The sequence below is a fragment of the Phoca vitulina genome, unplaced genomic scaffold, assembly GCF_004348235.1.
Source record: "Phoca vitulina isolate PV1807 unplaced genomic scaffold, GSC_HSeal_1.0 scaffold54, whole genome shotgun sequence".
Lineage (NCBI taxonomy): Eukaryota > Metazoa > Chordata > Mammalia > Carnivora > Phocidae > Phoca > Phoca vitulina.
In genome coordinates, this window is record NW_022589757.1 from 9,146,385 (window position 1) to 9,173,182 (window position 26,798).

The 26,798-nt window shown below is 36.5% G+C and overlaps 1 protein-coding gene across 8 annotated transcripts in view; it reads right to left on the minus strand.

Annotated features, from left to right (window-relative positions):
* Positions 1–26,798, minus strand: part of CCDC181 (coiled-coil domain containing 181) — a 41,857-nt gene that overhangs the window by 7,902 nt on the left and 7,157 nt on the right. For all 8 annotated transcript variants that reach the window (XM_032389359.1, XM_032389357.1, XM_032389364.1 and 5 more), the window contains 2 exons: positions 24,205–25,152; positions 13,049–13,195 (listed from right to left, as the gene is read on the minus strand). In XM_032389359.1, the coding sequence (XP_032245250.1) occupies positions 13,049–13,195; positions 24,205–25,152 (1,095 nt within the window). The remainder of the gene's footprint in view (positions 1–13,048; positions 13,196–24,204; positions 25,153–26,798) is intronic.

The window sequence follows — 26,798 nt, forward strand, 5'->3', positions numbered from 1 at the left end:
AAAAACAACCTAAACTCTATGAATAGGCTTAATAGTAAACTGGATGCAGCAGAAAAAAGTGTCAATGCCCAAAGACAGATCAATAGAAATTATGCAAACTGAACAAAGAAAAATATTTTTAACTTTTTAATTTTAATTTTAACAGAACCTTAGTAACATGTGAAATAATAGCAAGTCTTCTAATGTATGTGAAATTGGACTTCCAGAATAAAAAGAGCAAGAAAATGGAGCCCCCCCAAAAAGAAAAAATTGTAAAAATAATGGCAGAGAGGGGGAAAAGATGGCGGAGGAGTAGGGGACCCTATTCCAACTGGTCCCCAGAATTGAGCTAGATATCTACCAGACCACTCTGAACACCCACGAAATCAGCCTGAGATGTAAGAAGATAGAGCTGGATCTCTACAAAAGAATATCACAGGTGGTTGGTTTCAAGATACGAAGCGGGGAGCCGTGATTCCACGGGCAGATATCGGAGGATAAATGGCAGCAGAAGGAAGGCTGGCCGTGAGGATCCTACACCGCCGGTGAGCTATAGCCTCCTGCGCTGGGGACGGGACACAGACTCACAGACCGGTAGTGGTGGGAAAAGGACTTTAGACAGAAACCAGAGCAGCAGGGCCGCGTGTGCAAACTGGGGGCAGCTGGCGGTTTTAGAAGCACAAAGGGCAGAGATGTGCCCCCACCTGGAGGTGAGGACTGGGAGCACTGCTGAGAGGCGCACAACCCAGGATGCTGCAGTTTATAGCAGCACAGACAGAGACAGTGTGGCCTGGAGAGCTCACTGAAGAACAGACTATGATCTCTCTGCTCTGAGGCAGAGGGTTGGAAAAGGTCTCTTCTGCTCTGACTCTCGGAAGAGACGCAGAGAGCCACCAGGGAAAGCCGCCAGAGAACAAAAGCCCCCAAAAACCGGTTTTCACTGAGCCCACCCCCCACCACAGGGGGGCAGGGCAACTCTGCACAAATAGGGTTGTCTGAGTAACAGCGCAGCAGGCCCCTCCCCCAGAAGACAGGCTGGAGAACAAGAGGCCGCAACCCTAAGGTCCCTATAAAACAGGTACATCTTGTTTGGGTTGCAGTCAATAATTTGGACTCCATACATTCCCTCAACAGAATGACTAAGAGCCCCCAAAATAGGAAAGACTCAGAGACTATGACTTATACCACAGATTTACAAATGGATTCAGATATAACTAAGATGTTGGAGATGGAATTCAGGCTAGCAATTGTGAAGACAATAGCCAGAATGGAGAAATCAATTAATGGTAACACAGAGTCTCTAAGGACAGAAATGAAAGCTGAATTGGCAGAACTTAAAAATGCTATCAATGAGATCCAATCTAATCTAGATAATTTAACAGCTAGGGTAAGCGGGGCAGAAGAACAAATTAGTGACCTAGAAGACCAATTAATAGACAAAAAGGGAAAAGAGGAGGCCAAGGGGAAAAAACTCAGAATCCATGAAAATAGAATCAGAGAAATAAGTGACACCATGAAACATTCCAATGTCAGAATTATTGGAATCCCTGAGGGTGTGGAGAGAGAGAGAGGACTAGAAGATATATTTGAGCAAATCGTAGCAGAGAACTTCCCTAATCTGGGGAATGAAACAAACATTCGTGTCCTAGAGGCAGAGAGGACCCCTCCCAAGATCAAGGAAAACAGGCCAACACCCTGGCATGTAATAGTCAAAATCGCAAACCTTAGAACCAAGGAAACCATCTTAAGTGCAGTTAAGGAGAAGAGATTCCTTATGTACAGAGGGAGGAACATCAGAATAATGTCAGACCTATCCACAGAGACCTGGCAAGACAGAAAGGCCTGGCAAGATATATTCAGGGTACTAAACGAGAAGAATATGCAGCCAAGAATACTTTATACGGCAAGGCTGTCATTTAGAATGGATGGAGAGAGGCAGAGCTTCCAAGACCGGCAGAAACTGAAAGAATATGTGACCATTAAGCCGGCCCTGCAAGAAATGTTACGGGGGTTCTATAAAAGGAGAAAGACCCCAAGAGTGATATACAACAGAAATTTACAGGGACAATCTATAAAAACAAGGTCTTCACAGGCAACATGATGACAATAAATTCATCTTTTTTTTTTAAATTTTATTATGTTATGTTAGTCACCATACAATACATCATTGGTTTTTGATGTGGTGATCCACGATCCATTGTTTCCGTATAACACCCAGTGCTCCATGCAGTACGTGCCCTCCTTAATACCCATCACCGGGCTAACCAATCCCCCCTCCCCCCTCCCCTCTAAAACCCTGTTTGTTTCTCAGAGTCCATAGTCTCTCATGGTTCATTTCTCCCTCCAATCCCCCCCGCCATTTTTCCCTTCCTTCTCCTAATGTCCTCCATGCTATTCCTTATGTTCCACAAATAAGTGAAACCATATGATAATTGACTTTCTCTGCTTGACTTATATCACTTAGCATAATCTCCTGCAGTCCCATTCATGTTGATGTAAAAGTTGGGTATTCATCCTTTCTGATGGCTAAGTAATATTCCATTGTATATATGGACCACATCTTCTTTATCCATTCATCTGTTGAACGGCATCTCAGCTCTTTCCACAGTTTGGCTATTGCAGACATTGCTGCTATGAACATTGGGGTGCACATGGTCCTTCTTTTCACTACATCTGTGTCTTTGGGGTAAATACCCAGGAGTGCAATTGCTGGGTCATAAGGTAGCTCTATTTTTAAATTTTTGAGGAACCTCCACACTGTTTTCCAAAGCTTTCAATAATCACTCTTAACGTGAATGGCCTAAATGCTCCCATAAAATGGCACAGGGTTGCAGATTGGATAAAAAGACAGGACCCATTCATACGCTGTCTACAAGACACTCCTTTTGAACCTAAAGATACATCCAGGCTGAAAGTGAAGGGATGGAGATCCATCTTCCATGCCAATGGACCTCAAAAGAAAGCTGGGGTAGCAATTCTTATATCAGACAAATTAGACTTTAAGCTAAAGGCTGTAGTTAGAGACACAGAAGGACACTACATCATTCCTAAAGGGTCTATCCAACAAGAAGATCTAACAATTGTAAATATCTACAACCCCAACATGGGAGCAGCCAACTACATAAGCCAACTGTTAACCAAAATAAAGAGTCATATTGATAACAATACGTTAACTGTAGGAGACCTCAATACTCCACTCTCAGCAATAGACAGATCATCTAAGCAGAAAATCAACAAAGAAGAGCTTTGAATGACACACTGGACCAGATGGACCTCATAGATATATACAGAACATTCCACCCTAAAACAACAGAATACTCATTCTTCTTGAGCGCACATGGAACTTTCTCCAGAAGAGACCACATACTAGGTCACAAATCAGGTCTCAACTGATAGCAAAAGACTGAGATTATTCTCTGCATATTCTCAGACCATAATGCTTTAAAACTGGAACTCAACCACAAAAAAAAAATTGGAAGAAATTCAAACACTTGGAAGCTAAAGACCACTCTGCTCAAGAATGTTTGGGTCAAACAGGAAATCAAAGAACTTAAACAATTCATGGAAACCAATGAGAACAAAAACACATCGGTCCAAAACCTATGGGATACTGCAAAGGCAGTCCTAAGGGCGAAATACATAGCCATCCAAGCCGCACTCAAAAAAATAGAAAAATCCCGAATTCACCAACTAACTCTACACCTTAAAGAACTAAATAAAAAGCAACAAATGATGCCTGAACCACACATTAGAAGAGAAATAATTAAGATTAGAGCAGAAATCAATGAATTAGAAACCAGAAACACAGTAGATCAGATCAACGAAACTAGAATCTGATTCTTTGAAAGAATTAATAAGATCGATAAACCACTGGCCAGACTCATCCAAAAGAAAAGAGAAAGGACCCAAATTAATAAAATTATGAATGAAAGGGGAGAGATCACGACTAACACCAAGGAAATAGAAACAATTATTAGAAATTATTATCAACAACTATATGGCAATAAATTGAACAACCTGGATGAAATGGATGCCCTCCTGGAAACCTATAAACTCCCAAGACTGAAACAGGAAGAAACTGACAACCTGAATAAACCAATAACCAGTAATGGGATTGAAGCAGTGATCAAAAACCTCCCAAAAAACAAGAGTCCAGGGCCTGATGGATTCCCTGGGAAATTCTACCAAACATTCAAAGAAGAAATAATACCTATTCTTCAGAAGCTGTTTCAAAAAATAGAAACAGAAGGAAAGCTTCCAGACTCATTCTCTTAGGCCAGCATTACCTTAATCCCCAAACCAGGCAAAGACCCCATCAAAAAGGAGAATTGCAAATTGATATCCCTGATGAATATGGATTCCAAATCCTCAACAACATGCTAGCTAATAGGATCCAACAACACATTAAAACTCTTCAGAGTATAGGGATAGAGGGACCATTCCTCAAGTTCATAAAATCCATCTATGAAAAACTCACAACAAATATCATCCTCAATGGGGAAAAGCTGAGAGCCTTTCCCTTAAGATCAGGAACACGTCATGGATGCCCACTCTCGCCACTATTGTTCAACATAGTACTAGAAGTCCTAGCAACAGCAATCAGACAATAAAAAGAAATAAAAGGTATTCAAATTGACAAAGAAGAAGTCAAACTCTCTCTCTTCACAGATGACATGATACTTTATGTGGAAAACCCAAAAGACTCCACCCCCAAATTACTAGAACTCATACAGCAATTCAGTAATGTGGCAGGATACAAAATCAATGCACAGAAATCAGTTGCTTTCTTATACACTAATGCAACCATAGAAAGAGAAATTAGAGAAACGATTCCATTTAAAATAGCACCAAAAGCCATAAGATACCTCAGAATAAACCTAACCAAAGAGGTAAAGAATCTATACTCTAGGAACTACAGAACACTCATGAAAGAAACTGAAAACACAAAAAGATGGAAAAACATTCCATGCTCGTGGATCGGAAGAATAAACATTGTTAAAATGTTGATGCTGCCCAGAGCAATCTATACCTTCAATGCCATCCTGATCAAAATTCCAATGGCATTTTTCAAAGTGCTGGAAAAAACAATCTTAAAATTTGTATGGAATCAGAAAAGACCCCGAATCACCAAGGAAATGTTGAAAAAGAAAAACAAAGCTGGGGGCATCACGTTGCCTGATTTCAAACTATATTACAAAGCAGTGATCATCAAGACAGCATGATACTGGCACAAAAACAGACATATAGACCAATGGAACAGAATAGAGAGCCCAGATAGGGACCCTCAACTCTATGGTCAAATAATCTTCGACAAAGCAGGAAAAAATATGCAATGGAAAAAAGACAGTCTCATCAATAAATGGTGCTGGGAAAATTGGACAGCTATACACAGAAGAATGAAACTCGACCAGCCTCTAACACCATATACAAAGATAAACTCAAAATGGATGAAAGACCTCAGTGTGAGACAGGAATCCATCCAAATCCTAGAGGAGAACATAAACAATAACCTTTTTGACATTGGCCACAGCAACTTCTTTCAAGATACATCTCCAAAGGCAAGTGAAACAAAAGCAAAAATGAACTTTTGGGACTTCATCAAGAGAAAAAGCTTCTGCACAGCAAAGGAAACAGTCAACAAAACAAAGAGGCAACCCACAGAATGGGAGAAGATATTTGAAAATGACACTACAGATAAAGAGCTGGTATCCAAGATCTATAAAGAACTTCTCAAACTCAACACCCAAAACACAAATAATCAAGTCAAAATATGGGCAGAAGACATGAACAGACACTTCTCCAAAGAAGACATACAAATGGCCAACAGACACATGAAAAAGTGCTCAACATCACTTGGCGTCAGGGAAATCCAAATCAAAACCACATTGAGATACCACCTTACACCAGTTAGAATGGCAAAAATTGACAAGGCAAGAAACAATAAATGTTGGAGAGGTTGTGGAGAAAGGGGAACCCTCTTACACTGTTGGTGGGAATGCAAGTTGGTACAGCCACTTTGGAAAACAGTGTGGAGGTTCCTCAAAAAATTAAAAATAGAGCTACCCTTTGACCCAGCAATTGCACTATTGGGTATTTACCCCAAAGACACAGATGTAGTGAAAAGAAGGGCCATATGCACCCCAATGCTCATAGCAACAATGTCCACAATAGCCAAACTGTGGAAAGAGCCTAGATGTCCTTCAACAGATGTATGGATAAAGAAGATATGGTCCATATATACAATGGAATATTACTTAGCCATCAGAAAGGATGAATACCCAACTTTTACATCAACATGAATGGGACTGCAGGAGATTATGCTAAGTGAAATAAGTCAAGCAGAGAAAGTCAATTATCATATGGTTTTACTTATTTGTGGAACATAAGGAACAGCATGGAGGACATTAGGAGAAGGAAGGGAAAAATGAAGGAGGGGAATCGGAAGGAGAGATGAACCATGAGACTATGGACTCTGAGAAACAAACTGAGGGTTTTAGAGGAGAGATGGGTGGGGGGATGGATTAGCCTAGTGATGGGTATTAAGGAGGGCACGTACTGCATGGAGCATTGGGTGGTGTACGAAAACAGTAAATCGTGGATCACTGCATCAAAAACTGGTGATGTACTGTATGGTGACTAACATAACATAATAAAATAAAATTTAAAAAAATAATGGCAAAAATTTCCCAAATTCTGTACAAACATCAACCTACCAAGAAGCTCAGCAAAGCCCCATTTAGGCAAATTCAAAGAAAAGAATATGATATATTATTCATATAATAAACTGCTGAAATCCAAAGCCAGACAAAGTTTATAGCAGCCACAGAAAAAAAGAACATTATGTACAAGAAAGCAATGATAACAATTACAGCTGACTTTCTAACCAGAAACAATGGGTGTCAGAAAATCACAGAACACCATCTTTAAACTGCTGAGAAAAAAACCTGTCAGCCCCAAATTCCATATCCAATAAAAATAAATCCTTCAAAAAATATATTTCTGATACATTCAGGAGAGAAAAATTGTAATCCCTAGAGCAATGATTTTAAAAATAATTCAAAGAGGCATAGCTAAAAGCTTATGGAAAGCTTTTACATAAGAAAATAAAAGGGAATATTTTCTAAATACTTGATTAATCCATAAGAAGACAGAAAAAGTTGACTAATGGAACTAAAAAGAAATGGAACAAATACAAAACAAATATCAAGAAGTAAACTTAAAACCTACCATATATATCAATAATTACAATTAAATACAAAAAAACTCCAGTTGAAAGGAATAGATTTCTGGATTGGGAAGATCCAACTATATGCTGTTTGCACAAGTAACTCTTTAAAGATAGATAAATTGAAAGTATAAAATGTGATATAATAATGCAAATGTTAAGTATAAGAAAGCTGGTATGGCTTCAATAACATCAAAGTAGACTTCAAGGTAAGAGGGACATTTCATAATGAGAAAATGTCATTAATCAGTAAGACATAGAATCATAAATGTATATACATAATACTTTAAAATAGATGAAGCAAAACCCAAAAGAACTAAAAAGAAAATAGACCCATACACAGTGATAGTTGGAAGGCTTAACCTCAATTTCCCAGTAATTCACAGAACAAATGGGGAAACAGTAAGGACACAGAAGATTTAAACCACACTATCAAGCAACTTATCACATTGACATTAATAAAACAAATGCAGAATACAAAATGTATGCAAGTGTCCATGTAGAGTTCACCTACATAAACGGACCATATGCATACATGTGTGCATATGTATGTCTATAGATTTAGCACACACATATCATATATATATATATACATATATATATGTATATATATACATATATATCACCGACCAAGAGAAGCAAAGTTCATAACAAAGATGGAAAGACATTTTTAACGGTCTCCTAAAATGGCAGTAAAAATTCAATCACTTAAAAAGTTTTTTTAATCCAATGTAAATTAGGTCATTCCATAATTTATATATTCTGAAGACATTTTCTAGAAACTACAACTCACATGATACAGATACACAATGTCCCACAGAAATAACTAGCAAAATACACTTATCACAATGCATTAATAAGCCAAGTCAATTGTCAAATCATACTATTGCTCAGCTTCGGTAGTAGACAAAATTCACAAAAGTTCTTCAGAATACTATTTATTTTTTATATAATTTCTCATTAAAGTTAATTTTTGAGACAGACTTCAAATAAAGCAAAAAATAAAAAATAAAAATTTTAAATGTATAACCATGATGCCTTCTAACATGAAAATGTTTTGAAATAAATTCTGTTCAGTATGGTTCATGTTTTTAAAGAATACAATTCAAAGTTTTTGTTTATAATCTCCAAAGAGAACACAATAGAACACTGAAGTGTACATTTATTTTTACAAATGCCCGATAAAAATATTACGCTAGGCTGAATGCCATGAGACCTGAGGCCCCACCAGCCCCTGGGAAACTATTAGCAGTGCACTCACAGCTGTGTTTTTCTTGGTCACTGACACATAAGCTCCTCTCGTCTCCAGTACTTTTCAACATTGCAGCAATGTGCTGTGCTCTACCCTCCCAAGCCCGAACTCCCCGCCTCCCTCAAAAACCTTTCTGATTTATTCCTTGTAATTCCCATTCAATGATACAAAAACTCCCAAACATCCCCATTCTCCCAAGCTACCTGGCCTTAAGCCTCCTCTTTTACCCCAATCCTGATTCTTCCCCAAGACACGGTTTTCCTTTCCCCAAATAGACTGCATTGTCTGCTATACTTCAGATACCTCACAGGTCGGGTGAAGAAGTTAGTATAGTCTTCACTCCTTCATACTCTTCAGAATTGTATTCCTCTAGCCACACTCAATTGATATTTACTCGATTCGGCTCCATTAATTTAACAATCTCTGGTATCAGTGGCTCAGTGTTCCTCTCCATCCTCATCCCAAGCAATAGAACTATATGAATAAGTTCACAGATTTTTTATTTTCTCATCTTCTAGGACTTTCTCCACTGCACTTGCCACCCAGTCCTTAGAGCCACATCCACATCCCACAAACTACTTTGTCTTTGAAGTCACTAATCTCATTCTCAACATGAACCATCAAACACATTTCTCCAGTCAATTTTCAACATCTTCACCTGGATGCTTCCTAGGTACCTCAAACTCTACAAGTGAAAAACTGAAATAATAGTTTCCCCCACTCAGTGTATTATCCTCTACTGCTCCAGTGAGTGGCACCACCATCCACCAAGTTGCTCCGAAGAGAAACCTGGTATATTCTCTTTACATCTCATTCTCACTCACACACATATCTAATTAATTACAAAACTCCTTCAGTCGACATTTCAAAATATGTCTTAAATTACTCACATCTCCCTCCCTCCCTGCTTCCCTCTCCCTCTCCTGTTACAATTCTAGCCCAAGTCACTATCATTTCTCACCTCATATACAACTATATCTGCTTTCTAATTGCTCTCCCCGCCTCCACTCTTGCCCCCTTCAATCCATTCAGTCATAGTAAGGCGTATCATAGTGGCTTTCCATAACAGGACTGAAGACAAAATCATTATAGACTCTATCTAACATGCCACATGATGGGAGTTCTGCTCCCTCTCCAGATCTTCTCACACTTACCAAGTTATTTCCTGTCTCAGGGCGTTCATGCATGTTCTCTTGACCTGAAACAAATTCCTCTCAGTCTTGGTCTAATTTTTCCTCCTACTTTCACCAACCGAGAAAAATCTCTCCTGAACGACCCATACACATTTATTTCCCTCATTATGATCTCTCATAGCTCCTTTCATTTTCATTGCACCCATCACTATTTATAATTACAAATTTATTTTATATATATATAGTTTTTCAAACCCTACTAGCTGAGTTCTATAAAACAGAGACTAAACCTAGTTTGATCAGGAGTACATTTTCATGCATGGAACAGCATCTGTCACATAGGAAGCAGTTAAAAATATTTATTTAATAGACACAATTTTTTAATTGGCATTTCTTTAATTCTAGCAGATTCGTATTTTTTTTCATATACTATGGCCATCTGTATGTATTCATATGTGAACTTTCTATTCATATCCTTTGCCCAACTTTCTCAATCAGAAAATTCAAAAGTTTTGCTTTAATAATACAAATATAAATATTAATAGTAACAATAACAATTACGACACCTACTTAAAAAATCCTCACCAGCTTTTAATGGAAATTACATTAAATATAAACTTGGAGGAACTCAAACCTTTATAGTATTTAGTCATTCCATGCAGGAATATCATAGGTTGTTTCCATTTGCCAAAGAACTCATATATTTATAATATTTATCCCACCAATCCAGAAATATTATATTTGTTTTCATTTACCAAAGTCATCTTTTTTTGTCCTTTGCAAAGCTGTATTGTATTCTCCATAGAGATCAGACACATTCCTGTTTAGTTCAAAGTATTTTATATATTCCTATATTCCTTCTCCTTTTATATTTTTCTATGAGGTTTTTGCTATAGGAAAACTATAAATTTTTTATGTTTATAATGTAAATATCCACTCTGTTAATACTTATACTTTGTTTCCTTTTCACCTTAATAAATTGGTTAGAACTCTCAGAATGAAGTTATTTAATATAGAGGGGAGACTTACTTGTTTCTAACTTTAATGGGTATACCTACAGTATTTCCTAAGATAGTATTATACTGTTTTTTATATTTTATTAGGAATTAAAAAAATAAATTATAGTAAAAATAAAATACCTATTCTCTATCTTTCAAGATAACCATATATTCTCTTTTTATCTACCTATTGATGTGATGGATTATATTAATGGGTTTGTTTTTATTTATTCATAATTTCCTTCCTAAAATATGCCCTACTTGGTTATAGTATACTGTTATTTGACTACACAGTTGCACTCAAATTTCTCAACATTTTCTCTTTTAGTTTATGGCTTTTGTGTCTTGCCTCAAAAGGTACTGCCTGTCCCAAGATTTTAAAACCTAAAAACTTCTACAAATGGCATAGTAAACAACGTAAAAAAAAATATCATATTGTCAGTCTAGGAAAATGTATTTATGACAGATATAATAACAAAGGATTATAATCTCTAATATGCAATGCAAGAAGAAAAATAAAACTGAGAAAAAAGAAGACTACAAACAGGAAATTCACAGAATATACACATGTTCATAGGTACTCATGTATATTATTAATCTGAAGAAAAATTAAGAAGATAAATCACATACAGTGTTAGTCGGGATGTGGTAAATATTCACTCTTACATACTGTTGAAGGGACTGTAAATAGACACAACTTTTGGGAGGTTAATTTTTGCACATTTAACCAAAAATTTCACCCTGGACATCCAATAAGTCATAAATTCCACTCTTAAGAAACTCTCCTACAGAATGAATATGTTCACTACAGCACTGTTAATGAATAGAACAATACTGGAACCAATCTAAATATCCACAATTGAGGATTTAATAAATTAAGGTATCTCTGAACAGAATACTATGCAGTTATTTGGGGTTTTTGAAAGATTTTATTTGTTTATTTGTTTATTTATTTACTGAGAGAGAAAGAGCATGATAGCAGGGTGGGGGGAGCAGAGGGAGAGGGAGACAGAGAATCTCCCACTGAGTGAGGAGCCTGATGCGAGGATCAGTCTCACAACCCTGAGATCATGACCCTTGAGACCATGTCCAAAATCAAGAGTCAGACACTTAACTGACAGAACTGCACAGGCACCTCATACTATGCAGCTATTTGAAAAGAAATATCTAAATGTAATGATGTAGAAATATATCCATGATGAATTAAGTGGGAAAAAAGAGCAAAGTGCATAATAGATTTTTTACATGTAAAATTGTAAATATAAATAAGACTTGGAAGACTTGCAACACACTGCAAAAAGTGGTTATCACTGGAAGATGAGCCTGGATAGGGCATAGAATTAAATTTTCAATTTTTTCTTTATATGCTTTTTAGAAAAGATAGTAGGGATATGGATTACTTTTTTGCTTTCTCCTTGGTTTTCTGTTTCACATTTTTAAAAATTAAATAATTGATATCTTTAATTTGTTAGCTTTCATGTAAGATTTACATATATCTATTCCTTTTTTTAAAAAATTTTTTTGAGTATAGTTGACTTACAATAATGTTACATTAGTTTCAGGTGTATAACAGTGATTCACCATCTCTAAGCTCACCACAAGTGTAGCTACCATCTATCACCATACAACGCTATTATAATACCATTGAATATATTCCCTATGCTATGCCTTTTATTCCCATGATTTATTCATTCCATAACAGGAACCATGTACCTCCCACTCCCTTTCACCCATTTTGCCCATCCCCCTACTCCCCTGCCCTTCTGGCAACCATCACTTTGTTCTCTGTATTTATAGGTCTGATTTTCCTTTTTGTTTATTCATTTGTTTTGTTTTTTCAGATTCTACATATGAGTGAGACCATATGGTATTTATCTTTTCTCCATCTGTCTATATGTCTGTTCTTAAGTAAGACCATTCTGTAGGGTTTGTGCATGTAGGGTGTGTGTGCATGTGTGTGTGCTATCTTTGTCCTATTTTGAGTATCAAAGTTATACTATCCTAAAAAAACATATTGATAGTTTTCCATTTTCTGTGCTACAAAAGTTTGAATACAATAGTAATCATTTGATTTTCATGAGGCTTCTTAGAATTTTTTTTTTTTTAAAGATTTTATTTATTTATTTGAGAGAGAGAGAGAGAGCATGAGGGGGGGAGGGTCAGAGAGAGAAGCAGACTCCTCGCAGAGCAAGGAGCCCGATGCGGGACTCGATCCCGGGACTCCAGGATCATGACCCGAGCCGAAGGCAGTCGCTTAACCAACTGAGCCACCCAGGCGCCCGAGGCTTCTTAGAATTTAAATGTAAAGTCATCTCTATGGTGCATCTTTTGCAAGGGTCATTCTTGGACCACTTTTTCTACTTTTTCTATAGTTTCTTATTCTGATATTCACATTCACTTCTGTAAATAAATTCAGCTTTCATATCTGTATACTTATTTTTCATAGAGAAGTTTCACTTACTCTACTGTTCATGTCTTCGATTTGCTTTGCTCGCTGAATTCTCCTCATTTCTAGGACCTGCTCTCTTTTCTTTTGCAACCATGCTTTAAATACCATGTCATTCTCTTTTTTCTTTTCTTTCTCTTCTTCTATTTTTCGTTGTTCTTCCTGGTGGAAAGAATATCAAAAGACATTCATGAAAGGTGAAAAAGATTGTATATGAGTTATCAGAATAAAGAGATATATTCTGAGATCTGAAATCAGCATTCTCTGCTCCTAAAACTTTCCACCTAAAACTTGGGCTTCTCTTAAAAAATAGAGACTCTAATTTGCTTAGGAATAAAATGAAGATGTATCAGATAAACTGTAGGGATAAATTCTACAACTACATAGGTGTACAATACATGCATGCTGTTCAGGAATTCCTTGAATCTCTCCTTCACTTCCTAATTTACTTTTGGAATTAACCCCCTTAAATTGCAGCTATGCAAGAGTGAAAAAAAAAGCCACCACGCTCTAGAAGCACCATTTGCTTCCATAAATGTTTGAAACATTTTTATGTTATTGTTAAATTTGTTAATTGTGATAAATGGCATTGTGGTTATGAAAGAAAATGCTATAATCATTTAGAAATATATATTAAACTGTACAAGTGAGCAATGATGTGCTGCCTAGGACTCACTTTAAAAATACATCAGTCAAGAACCAGAGGAGATGAAGCATATATGCCAAAATCTCAATGACTTTCAAATCTGGATGATGGGGACATAGGGATTAACTGAACCTTTATATGTGTTTGATTTTTTTTATTATAATGTTTAAAAATATTTTTCAACTAGTGTATATTCACAAAATAACATTTTTTGCTATCAGAAAAATATTTATACAGCTAACTATAGAACAAAATGAATTTTTATATGAATTATTCAACTAATGTTATAAAAGGGAGTTTCTTGAAGAGACGTACTTAAATCAGTTGTATAGAGCTATAAAATAGTTACTAGGAGCAAAGCATCATGTCATAGTGGAAATCGTACTAAGTTAAAAGTGAGGAGATCTGAGTGACAATCATACTGCCATCATACTATGTCAATTTGGGCAAACCACCTAACTCAGTATTCTCATCTACAAAATGGAGTGATATTAATGAGCTCTTAAGTCTCTTCCAATACCAAAATTTTATCACTTAAATGAAGTGAATTATACAATCCAACTTTCTTCAAATGATGGAATTCAGAGTTCTTTCCTTACATTTTTGACAACATATCAAGTCTTTCTAATTCCTTCTAATTGAACAAAATGTAAGAAGGAATGGAAAAATTCTATCCAATTAACAGCACAGGATGTCTTTTAAAATACCTATATACTGTAAAAGTATATATAATTTTGTGACAGAATCCTGGTGATAATCTCCTTTTAAAAATGTGAATTCACATATGTGAATAAAAAATGAGGATTTCTATAAAAATACCAATATACTATTTTCTAAGCCCTAAAAAAGCTTATATAAAATGTGAATTTGTCAAAGGTTAAATTTTACATTTATTTGTAAGTTTCTTTTTATAAAAAGGAACTTGGACACTGTGAAAAGTGAAATAAAATCGATTTACTTATGTCATGGTATTTTAAAATGGAGCCAGTGGCCGTTAGGATGTGGGCCTTATTGCAAGTCCTCACTGGTTGTAATCACGAAATTTTGAACTGAGCCAAACTACCAATATAACAAGGATTCTACTAGTACCTGCAACCTGCTACAGTAACAGACTGTTTCTTAGTGATAGCCTTAGCAACCAATTATGTGTAGCCAAGATTAGTTTTCTGCTGTCAACACCAAACAGAATTCTTTGTAAGTAAAGCATACAAGCATCCCTTTTTGCCTTTAAAAACTCTTGACTTTTTGTCCCCTAGTGGACACAATTTGAGTTACTGTGTGCCCCAAAATGCACCAAATCGTTGCTCCCCAAATGGCATTTCTGAGAACTCAAATAAATGCTCTTGTTTTATTTCAGTTCTGCCTCTTTTCTCAGTTGACAATACCTTGTATAAATATAGACAGCACGGTATGATAATTATCTTTTTGAGGAACATTAAACATATTACACAGAAGATATCAGCCAAAGTACAGATAATGCAGTTACCAAAGGGAACAATGAAATGATGCCTTAGAATAGATAGAGTATAGCAGCCCAACCCAGCAAATATTTGGTTGGGCATAAACAAGGAAAGCCTTCCCCTGAAACCAACTAAAAAATATTTAAAAGCCTTAGCATTTACACACAGTCTTGAGCAAGTATATAAATAAAAACCATGCCTTGAACAAGTACATAAGCAAAGGCAAATTTATTTCTGAGGATCCTGATATGAGAAAAGTGTATCCCAGCACCAAAAGTAAGGAACACCCAGAAAAGAGGATCAAAATAAAAACAAAACTTTTTATGAGTCACAGCAGTTAAAGACTACTTAGTTCATTAGTGAAAAGACAATGAAATTATATAAAGCCTCTTATTTAACATTTATAGAAATATACAAATACACTTATACATGTATATGGGTTTATAGCAACATTATATAGTTCAGTCATTCTCAAATATTATTTTGAATTGTCACAAAGTTCTGCATTAGCAGATCCCTTTAAGTATTGTTATATACCTAAACCAAGTAACCTGAATCTGCCTGTTACAGTTCAGATAGTAGTGATCAAGTAAGCTAAACTTTCAGTGTGCATTTTCTCAGATTCCTGTCTGAGTGTTCTATAGGTTACACACTCCTACTAACTTTTTCACCTTTTTCTGGTAATATGGGTTCCTTATTTAAATGCCAGAAATTTCCCTGATAATCCCTACAGATTCCTATACCATTTCTCAATAGATGCCAAGAACACAGATTTTGACTCCAACTTTGCTATAAACAGGTTGAGTGATTTTGGTAAAATTAATTAAACTTGTAAACTATAGTTGCCTTATCTGTAAAAGGATCTTTAAGGATTCTTCTAATTGTAAGATTCTATTTACCTGTGATTCTACTAAGGTTTGGCATTTACAGTCATTTTGTGGTCCAGCTTAATACCATTTAGGTATCCAGTAAAAAAAGAGAATTGGGGCACTGATTTAAGTAATTTAGAGAAAATTCACCAGCATATTTAGTACCTGGAATTTTCATTAATAAAATAGAATTTTATTTAAGGGCTATGAAAAAAGATTCAAAATGAAGTAAGCATTGCTAAGAAAATCACTCAGAGTTGAAAGGACACTGAGGAAGTAGGACCAATGCAGGTCTCTTCCTGTTCAATTCTCAGAACAAAAGGAACTTTTGACCCTTGTCAATTGCATCCCAAACTCCCTCCTTCTACTTTGGACTGAAATAGAGATAATATAACTATCTATTAGCTAAATAGCCAATTGTGTATTAGATAGTCAATGTAAACTATCTTTCAGAACAAGTTTTTGTGGTTTTTGTCTTTATACGCCTGCACTCCCTGCTGACAAGTCAAAACACTTTTCATTTTGGTTGACTCTGTTTCCCGGGTTGCAATCCCTAAGACTCCAAATAAATGCTCTGTTAGTTTCACAGCCTCTTCTTGATCAATATTACTTGGCATAGTTGGTAGGATGCAAAGTGCCTAAACTCTGTCTCTAGTGCTGCCACAGATTTGAATAAGGTACCAAGAGTCCATTGCAGTCTGACATAGCCTTGGTAGCTTCAAGTCACAATCATAAATCCTCTTGGTCCTGAACCTCCACCTTGGTCAAGGTTCAGGCCTTTATTTGGGTATCCTCTGTTGCTGGCTTCTGTCCTCACGCATTTTTTTTTTTTTTTAAGATTTTATTTATTTATTTGACAGAGAGATAGAGAGAGAGTACAAGTAGGCAGAGAGGCAGGCAGAGGGAGAGGAAGAAGAAGGCTCTCCACCGAGCAGGGAGCCCGATGTGGGGCTCGATCCCAGGACCCTGGGATCATGACCTGAGCTGAAGACAGCCGCTTAACCAACTAAGCCACCCAGGCGCCCCTGTCCTCACGCATTTTTGAGGGGAGGATTCTATCTTCACTCATTTTGAATGGAATATTTGGGTTTCAGGTTCTTGGTAAGTACTCAATTCTGGGAAATAATTCTGCTAAGGAGCTTCTAATAACCAGTCCCCTACTGTAACTCCCGCAGTATTTATGTTAAGGAATATAGCCCTTCTTGCTGTGAATTTTTGCCCCATTGGATCAAATTACCCAAGATGATTAAAACTTCTTTGGCCAAAATGCGCACTTTGGATATCCTAAAATTAGTTTACCTGCAGGCACAACTGGAAAAGGGTTATAAAGACAATCAAATGGGATGTCTATTTCAGTTGGTACCTGGGAGCTTTTGAACATATGCAGGATTCTAAAAATCTCCTCTTTACAAAATACCATTTCTAAATTAACTGAAGCAAACAAACAATTTTCAAAAGACCCATCCTCTGCCTCATCTGTTCCCTTCCTCTTCCTTCTTTGTCTCTGGGCATGCAACAGACGTCCTGCACCAAGGTCCTGCCTTTGGAGACATCTTCCTCTTTCCCTCTGCACCATCTTCACTTCCTCTGTACCCTCCTCCATTTCCTCATTCCAATCTTCTTGCCAGAATTCTGGGGAGAGCTCTAAAAGGATCTTCACAGCACACAAATAAAAATCCTTAGTAAAAGACTCTGGTCATCTTAGCAGTTAACCTTAACTTAGTCCATCTGCCGGAACACAATTTGGATCCAGCTATTCTTTTGAGTTTTGTACCTGAATCATGGCATGAATTTTAAAATGACACTATAAGGTTTCTGTCTATATCTATCTATATGTTACAGTAATATGATATTTTCTCTCTGATGGCATTGCCAAAGTTAATTTATAAAAGAGCTCTATTTAATTGGCTTAAAGACAATGAAGTGCTTACAAATATTAAGTATTCCAAAAATTCCCAGAAATACAAAAACACTAACCCAAGTGTTTTTCAAGTTCACATGATCTGAGATAGCCTTTGATAAATAAATGCTAGTTTAGTAGAGAACAAATTGATGGTTACCAGAGAGGAGGTGGATGGAGGGATGGGTTAAATAGGTGATAGGGATTAAGGAATGAACTTGTGATGAGCACTGGATGTTGTATGAAAGTGTTAAATCAATATATTGTACACCTGAAACTAATATTATACTATAGGTTAACTAACTGGAATTTGAATAAAAACCTTAGTAAGGGTGCCTGGGTGGTACAGTCAGTTAAGCATTGGGCTCTTGGTTTCGGCTCAGGTCGTGATCTCGGGGTCTGGGATGGAGCCCCACAGTGGGCTCTGTGCTCAGCGTAGGGTCTGCTTGAGGATTCTCTCTCTACCTCTCCCTCTGCCCCCCCCATTCTCTCTCTCTCTAATAAATAAATCTTAAAAAAAAAAAAAGAAACTTTAGTAAAAAGGGGAACCTGGGTGGCTCAGTCGGTTGAGTGTCCAACCCTTGAATTTGGCTCAGGTCATGATCTCAACGTCATGAGATCAAGCCCCAGAGCATGGAGCCTGCTTAAGATTCTGTTTCCCTCTCCCTTTGCCCCTCCCCCTGCTCATGCGTGTGTGCACTCTCTCTCTCCCTCTCAAAACAAAACAAAAACTTGAGTAAAAAAATAAAAAATAAAATGCTAGTTTAAGTTTGCTAGCTTAATAAAAACAGGAATGTCTTCAGAGTTATCAGCATTAGATATAATGGAGATATACAACTTTTTCTACCTGAGTTTACTTAATCATAACATCTCAGGCTATCTCTTTCAAAACCTGTCAATAAAAGAAACAATTTAAGATGATGATTAGCTGTTTAATGTTCTAATCCAAGTATAATTGCTAAAAGCAAGCAATTTAAATAAATGTAAATGAGATCAAACTTTATGCTAAGTTAAACTAGATAACAGATGTTCACTGCCCATCTAGATCATTTCCAAATAATATAACATACTGAGATATTGATTGCTAAACCTAAGTTTATTTAGTTTTGGCTTTTAAATTTTTTACAGAGAGACCAAAAATATATAATATTTAGGTCTATTTAATAAACAAATTTATGCCAAAAAATAAAATTACTATGAGGGTAATATACTTCTAGAAATTATGAAATGATGAAACATATTTATAATTTTCCAGTCCACAATTGTTTATTTCTTAGGTTTTACTAGGAATTAAGAATTCTAAGGGTTAAAAATTCTAATTAGTATTTGTGAAAATAAAACTACTAAAATTCAACAAGGAAGAAAAAGACTGTATATGAAAAGCAGGCAAGGAAAGTAGGGCGTGTGTTTTTGGTAAAAGAAGGTATGGGAAATGGAAATGCATTTTGTTGAGGGAAATCAAAGTGATTTTGTCCTAAAGCTGGTTATTTCAGAAAGAGAAAGAATAACAAGACAAACTAAAATAGACACAGAGGTTTATAGGAAAGGTTTATAGGAAAGAAATCTTGGAAAAGGAATTTTATGTGTAATCAAGCTGGCCAAGATTAAAATGAATTTATTTAAAGTTCTGTTTCAATATCAAAAGTACACTAGTTCAAAATTTTGGTTTTCTCTGTTAAAAGGACAAAATTTTCTCAAATTGTTGGCCTTTTCTTCATAACAGATTGTACACAAAGTTTCTTTACTTCTAATGTAATCTGCCTAAGAAACAGATTCTGTTTTGTCTTTATCACATCTTTGATTACTTGGGAAAGCTGAATCTTCTCTAAGAAGAACAGCTAAGGCTTTTGTAGCTATGTGTAATCTTCTGTATTTGTCCCTGAAGATTCTTTTGGTTAAATGGATAATTAAGTATTGTTTTATAATTTTCTGTGATCCTATTGGGTTAAGTGTCCAAACCTTTTGGTATTTTTTACAAATTCCCCAAAATCAACTTCTAAATGAGGTCTTTTTGATCTGGAAAATTCCATAGGACCTATTAGGCTTATTTGATATGTTAAATCACATGGGAAGCATTGTCAAATAATAAATAATACTATACTTTCTTCCTATAACATCTGTATAGGTATACATTGTTCCAAAAATTGTGTGAAATCCCTAGAAATCTGGGTATTTCCTGATATAATGTTATCAGTCACCATTTTAAAACGTATGTCACAAAAATAAGCAACTCCCATTGCAAACTCCACTATCATACTCATCACACTCGGCATCTGTCTTCCAGTATATTAACCTTTTATGAAACCCTCTTGCTGTCTCCCCCAAATGTCATTATTGCATACTATCATTCTCTAAGCTCTGCTACTCTGTTACCCTTACCTTCTGATGACAGGGACATCTTCCCTTACCCTCTGGGTCCTTTGAAATATGGCAGTTGGATTTTGTCCAGCTGCCACCATCTCAAGAATGCAACTATGCTTTGTAATGGTTTGTATGTTTTCTCACTGTGTAGAAGCCTTTCCTAGTCATAGCGCTATGGCCTCAGCTCTATGGTAAATATCACTGGAGAAAATAACTCCAAACTGGGGAATACCCTCAGAACTTCACAATGACTGAGGGAGCCATTTCACAGGACAAATATTACAGGCCATTTGCCACATCTGGCCAATATTACAACATTTCAATACTCTGGCACTGTAGGACAAACACAAATGGAATAAAGACCCAATTGACAAAACTTATTGAATCTTTCAGTCTGCTTTGGTCTAAAGCCCTTCCCTTGGTATTATTTAACCTAAGATCCACTCCATATGGTAAACACTAATTGTCTCCCTTTGAAATCATTACCAGAACACCTATGAGGATGGACCAAGGGATGTATGAGCCTACCCTACTGAAAGGAAATTTCCTAATCTATTGCAAAGATCTTATCAAGGTCCTTGGAAATAATACCAGCCTCATAGAGCAATCTTTCCCTAACACACTCATAGGAGACAAAGATCTTCAACATCATAATCTCCCACCTGGAGATTTGTTTACTGGAAATGTCACCTTCACAAGGATGCCCTCCAACCTCACTGGAAAGGACCATCTCAGGTATTGTTAACTAACCCCTGTGCTGCTAAATTTAAAGGCATTGACCCGTAGATCAACATTTCTCATTTAAAAAAAAAAGGCATCTTCACCTGATGGACATCCCCACTGAAGATCTCAAACTAAAAATATCCAGACCCACTCAAAATCAACAATCCGGACAAGAAGCACATGGTACCTGAAGTAGACAGACAGCTTTCCTGAGTCATGACCAAGCTTGTATAACCTCACAAAAGACTCCTACTAATGCTTAACGTTCATGAAATATTTGGAATAATTCTTCTTGTAGTAGGCATTTTAGCACTCTTGTTATTCCTACTTGTAGGATTTTGAATACTTGAATTTGATTGTTTTTAAAACATTAAATACCTTCTGATCCTGCTTATTACTACCCAAATTAGAGGAACTAAGTGGTAGACAAGTGCCATAATTCAAATAACCCAAGCCATAGCAAGTTCTATCTGGTAATCTTTCTGGCTGTTGAGTATGTCTTTCTCAGCCCACTATGGATGATCAGGAGACTCTTGGTCATCTCATTTATAATTTCACCCTTCTCCCTAATTTCACTATAAACCAGACTGCCCCCTCTGATCTCACCTATCAAGTTAAAATAGTTTTGCCTCCCAGAAAAGGAAATCCCCTTTGCTTCACACTTCAACCACCCAAAATGCTAGGGAAAAATATTTCTAATGGTCCAACAATTTATCAAGAGCTATATTCCTTCTATATTTGGCTCTTGCAGAAATGCCAAGGCACAAATAACAAATGTTCTCCAATAGGCACTTGTAGCTGCAGGACCACCCTTGCAAAAGATTCTTTCAGCTAACATCGAAATACACAGCCACCCTCTTTCTGTCTGCTCAAATAAAACAGATCCCTGGTTTTCTCCTACATACCCTCTATACTAAAAAATTAGTCCATAAATAAACAGATCTAAGCAGAGACACTTTGCAGTCCTACAAGATACATTTTTGCCTGCATTTACAGGGAAGAATCTTGGGCATTTGACTACCTAGACAGCTGGAGAATGGCAGGACAGTGCCTCCTGGGATGTCTAACTTCCCCTTTTTCTGTCCTTAAATTGATTACTAAAGGAGACCATATAGGAACTAAGCATAGAACTAAAAGAAGTCTGTCCACGAAAAGAACTGAAAGATGATGATCATCCAGACCCATCCAGACCCCTCTGAATATAAAGATAATAGTTGTGGGCATTCTCAAGGCTGTGGTCTCCCAAGAGAGATAAACCTTAGGGAAGGGGCCCAATTTGGGAGGATCTTCAGTTGGTGGTTTGGAATAGGTACTGCTTAGAATGAGTACATGATCAGAAATCTTTCTTGGATCATCAGCAGAATTGCCAGGTCCACTCCCTAGCCATTAGAGCCAGGGGAAGTCTTTGGATACCTTATCTCATGTTGTCTTCCATAATAGCATAGCATTAGGTTATTTACCTGTGACCCTAGGTGGAGTCTATGCCATCACTAATACTTCTTGCTGTACATGGATAAGTACTTCCCATCACCTGTGACCCTAGGTGGAGTCTATGCCAACACTAATACTTCTTGCTGTACATGGATAAGTACTTCCCATCAGGTAGAACTGGAAACTGTTAAGATTTTCAAGCTTGCTAAATCTCTAATCCCATCCTCTAAAACCTTTGGTTAGATTTCAGATTCTCAGATATTTTTAGCTGGCTCCTGACCAGAATTGGGACCATTTTAAGATCTGGGCTACAAATTATCTTACTTATCGTTGTTTTAATTTCTTCTATATTCATTATTATCACACTGTTAATGCTTTTCATGGCCAATGTTTCAAATCCTGTCAGAACTCAGATAATGTTTGTTCAAAGACTCAAAGCCATTCATCAGGTCTACCCTTTGAGTGAAAAGAGAACCTAATTGAATTCTAAATCTTATTTCCTCAAACCTCCATGTTACTCAAATGTAGTTATAAGACCTTCATCTAGCATGCTTACTGAACATATCAAGTATCAACCACGATGAGACTCCGCCCTCTGGGAGACATGATGGGGCCAGAGCAAGTTGCAAGTTGCCAGTTGCCAACCACTCTGACAATGAAATGAGATTGCATGATCATAAAAATTTGTCATTGGTGCTTTCTTACTAGAAAGATCTTGATGAGGAGGGGGAAATTTGAAAGAAGATTCAAAATGAAGTAAGCATTGCTAAGAGAGCCACTCAAAACAGAGTTGAAAGAATATTGAGGAAGTAGGGCCTATGCATGTCTATTTCAAGTCTCCTGTTTCAATTCTCAGCCTACCATAAACTGTTGACATTTGTCAGCTACAGCTTGTCATTTGCAACCCCCCCCCACCACCACCACCACCTGGTACTTTGGACTGAAATAATGTAACACCTGTTAGCTACATAGCCAATGTGTATTAGAGTCAGTTTAAACTCTGCCATCACCAATCATAATTCTTTCAAAACAAGTTGTGTAACCTTGTGGGTTTTGCCTTTATAGGCCTGCACTCCCTGCTCACTATTCAGAGTACACTTTTGGTTGAGGTTGACACTGTGTCTCCTGGATTGCAATCTTACCTAAAAGCTCAAATAAATGCTTTGGTTACTTCACAGCCTCTTCTTGATCAACAGAACAAAACCTTCATCATCATCATCATCATCATCTGGGATTCCATATGGCACTTTGGAAATACTTTGTTAAGGTTATTAGGCTCTATTCTTAATCTACAACTAAAATCCCTGAAATCAAGGAATTGTAGGTATGGAAGATATGTGAAAACACACACACGTAAATCAGAGAATTATAATTCAAATCTACCTATTGTCTCCCAAATCCGACCAAATTCCTGCCTTCATTTTTCCACCTGACATCTGATTTTCACTTTATCACACCAAGGCTACTTTCAGCAGTCACTTCTCTGAGCCTCATCTTTTTAAAATGAAAGGACCAGATGATGTCCTCACTGAGATCTCTACCTCTAACACAAGTCATTCATTACGATGTTTTGTGAACCTTACAAGAAAGGACCAAGATAATCATGGTGTTTATCCCATAAATATGCATTCTTAATATTTAACCACTTAATCTAACAATAGAAAAACAAAACAAGCAAACAAATATATCCAATAGTTTGAGGAACCATTCTAATTCCTACTGCATTTCTAAAACATGAAAATATATTCTGCTTTTAATATGATGCACCCTTATGTTCTCACCTCTCTCTTTAGCTTTTCTCTCTTTTGTTCTAGCTGTTTTTGCAGTTCTTTCTGTCGAGGGGAAAGACTATACGTTGAGGTCACTGGAGATATATTTGCAGACTGTGTCCTGTGATTAGCTTTTCTATTCCCCTTACTTCGATCTGAGCTGACAGCAGAGCTTGGACGAGTCTTGGGGTTGGGTGGCGGCTGAGGGATATAAGCCAGTGGCTCTTCTGTTGATGAGTAAGCAATAGCATGAATCTTTGCTATAGGCTCTTCTTTCTTAGCCCCATTGACATTTGAGTTGGAAGATCTGGGTGACAACTGGTGAGGTTCATTTTCTGTACTATTAGCATTAATGGGGGGCAAAAACCCCTGACTCTCAATGTCTTGTAAATTCAGAAGTTCAAACTTTCCATCTTTCTCTACTAGTATTTTCCTATCCTTGTTTTCTTCACAATTTCCATCAGTTAGTGACAGGAGCGCATTTTCTTGTCCAAATTCATTGGAAATACATAACTGTGACAGTTTTCCTGACATACTACTTTCATTTTCAAAATAATTTTTGTGAGTATCAGTGTCTTCCAGTGGAGGAACTTCCAGATCAACTAATTTATCTTTGAACTTAAGTTTTCGCTCCCTTTTATCATTCACAGGTTCTTGATTCTGTAGAATCTTGTTGGCTTGTATAATTTTCTCCATAATATATCTCCTTACTTCCTCATCCTCTTCCTCTTCCAGATCTCTCTGGCTTTCCACTTTGGATTCCTGGAAAGAGTTTTCACTATCTGAATCTGATATGGGATCCAAAGGTTGAATACTTGGTACAGAAATGAAGTCATTTCTTCTGGGTGAAAGCTCATCCTTCGAAGATTTGTCAGGATCAGAATGTTGTTTGGTGTGTTCTATTTCTGTTTCATTGTCTTTTAATTCTTGGTTAATATTCTCTTCATTCCCACAAGCCATCTAAAAAAAATATGAAGTTTTCTTGAGTAAAAATTGAGACTCTTTGTCCATTTATATGTAGATAATCCAAAATGAATTTCATATTCATGCAATATATTTTATGAATGGGAAAATGTACATGTTTTTTATTTTATACTTTGCTCTTAATATTCTAATTCACATTTATGAGCACCCCAAGGGAAATACATGTGACATCAGCACTTTGGGAAAAATTTAACCCTAAATCTGAATGTGATGTTGCTAAGTGCTATATTAATATTTTTTTAAATGTTCATGCTAATGAATGAAAGGGTAACTACAAATAAGACATTATTATTTCAACATTCTTCCTCTATAAAGTTTTCCTCCCTTTAAATTTTCAGAAGAAAAATTTTTTTAATGTTTTCTCCTTATAATATTTGTATTCTTCAAAAAAGTATCTTTCTCTCCAGAATCATTACAACATCAGTCTTTGGTCAAGTTCTAATCATTTTGAGGTTCTTATAATCTTTTCAGATTATTATTGCTGCTACTTTCTGTAGGATCTATATCCAAATTCCAGGCTAATTTTCATCTCTGGGTGACATTTTCCTTCCTCAACTATCCTCAGAGGTCCCAATAATCTATGCTAAACACCATCATATAATTTGGTTTTACATTAAAAAAGTATAACTCCTTTCTCTCTCTCTCTCTCTCTCTCAAATAAATAATATCTTTAAAAAAAAAAGTGTAATTCCACATGAACAATATTCCACATAGACCAATGAACAATTCCACATAGACCAATATTATCGCATCACAAAACCCTATGCTACATCTGCTGTTTCTAATTAAAGGCCTCCTACCTAACATCTCTCCCACATACAAACATACCGACCAAACAAACCCTTTACCTTGCAATATTTTTTTCTTTTTCTCAGACAACTCTCTTCCTCCTAAAACAATTCTATGGGAGGTACTACTTGCTGCTCTCTTCAACCCCTTAAAATTCTCTTCCTCTTTTACTTGCTCAAAGGTCCTCTTTTCTGAGAGCCACCTCTTCCTAACCTGCACAGCATTGCTAGATGTCTGATAAGCAAATAAACCTGGCCCATTAAAATGTCTAACAAATAAGTAAGATTAAACTAAGATTTCTGCATTGAAATTGGTTTTTTTAAGCCATATTTGACTCTGTGGTTCATTCCGACAGTATCTGTTTCCTAATTATTCTTTGACTTTCACTTTTTAAAACCCACTGCAAAAGAAGTTGAATAAATAAAAATAAAAAGCCCTCTGCAATAAAACTACCACTTCTTACAATGAAATTTTCCCCCAGCCCACACCCTATCTCTTTCTCTGTCATCCGATTTTCCTGCCAGCCTCAAAGGAAGACATGCTTATAATCATCCACTGGAATAGGTAAGATTGATGAGAGCACTCTGTTTTGATCACTGCTTTATCCCTAGCACCCAGAACAGCCTCTGATACATGGCAGGTGATTATAATATTTTCTAAATGAATTGAGAAATGAGACAATGAATCATGATCATCACTTCTCTAATTCTAGCACTCTGTGCTCTGGATCTCACACCCCTCCAGTAATGAAACTTTGGTTCAACCTTATCACTCTGGGTATCTCTGCCTGTACTCATTCTGATTATTTTTCTGTTAAAGATGCATAAAACTCC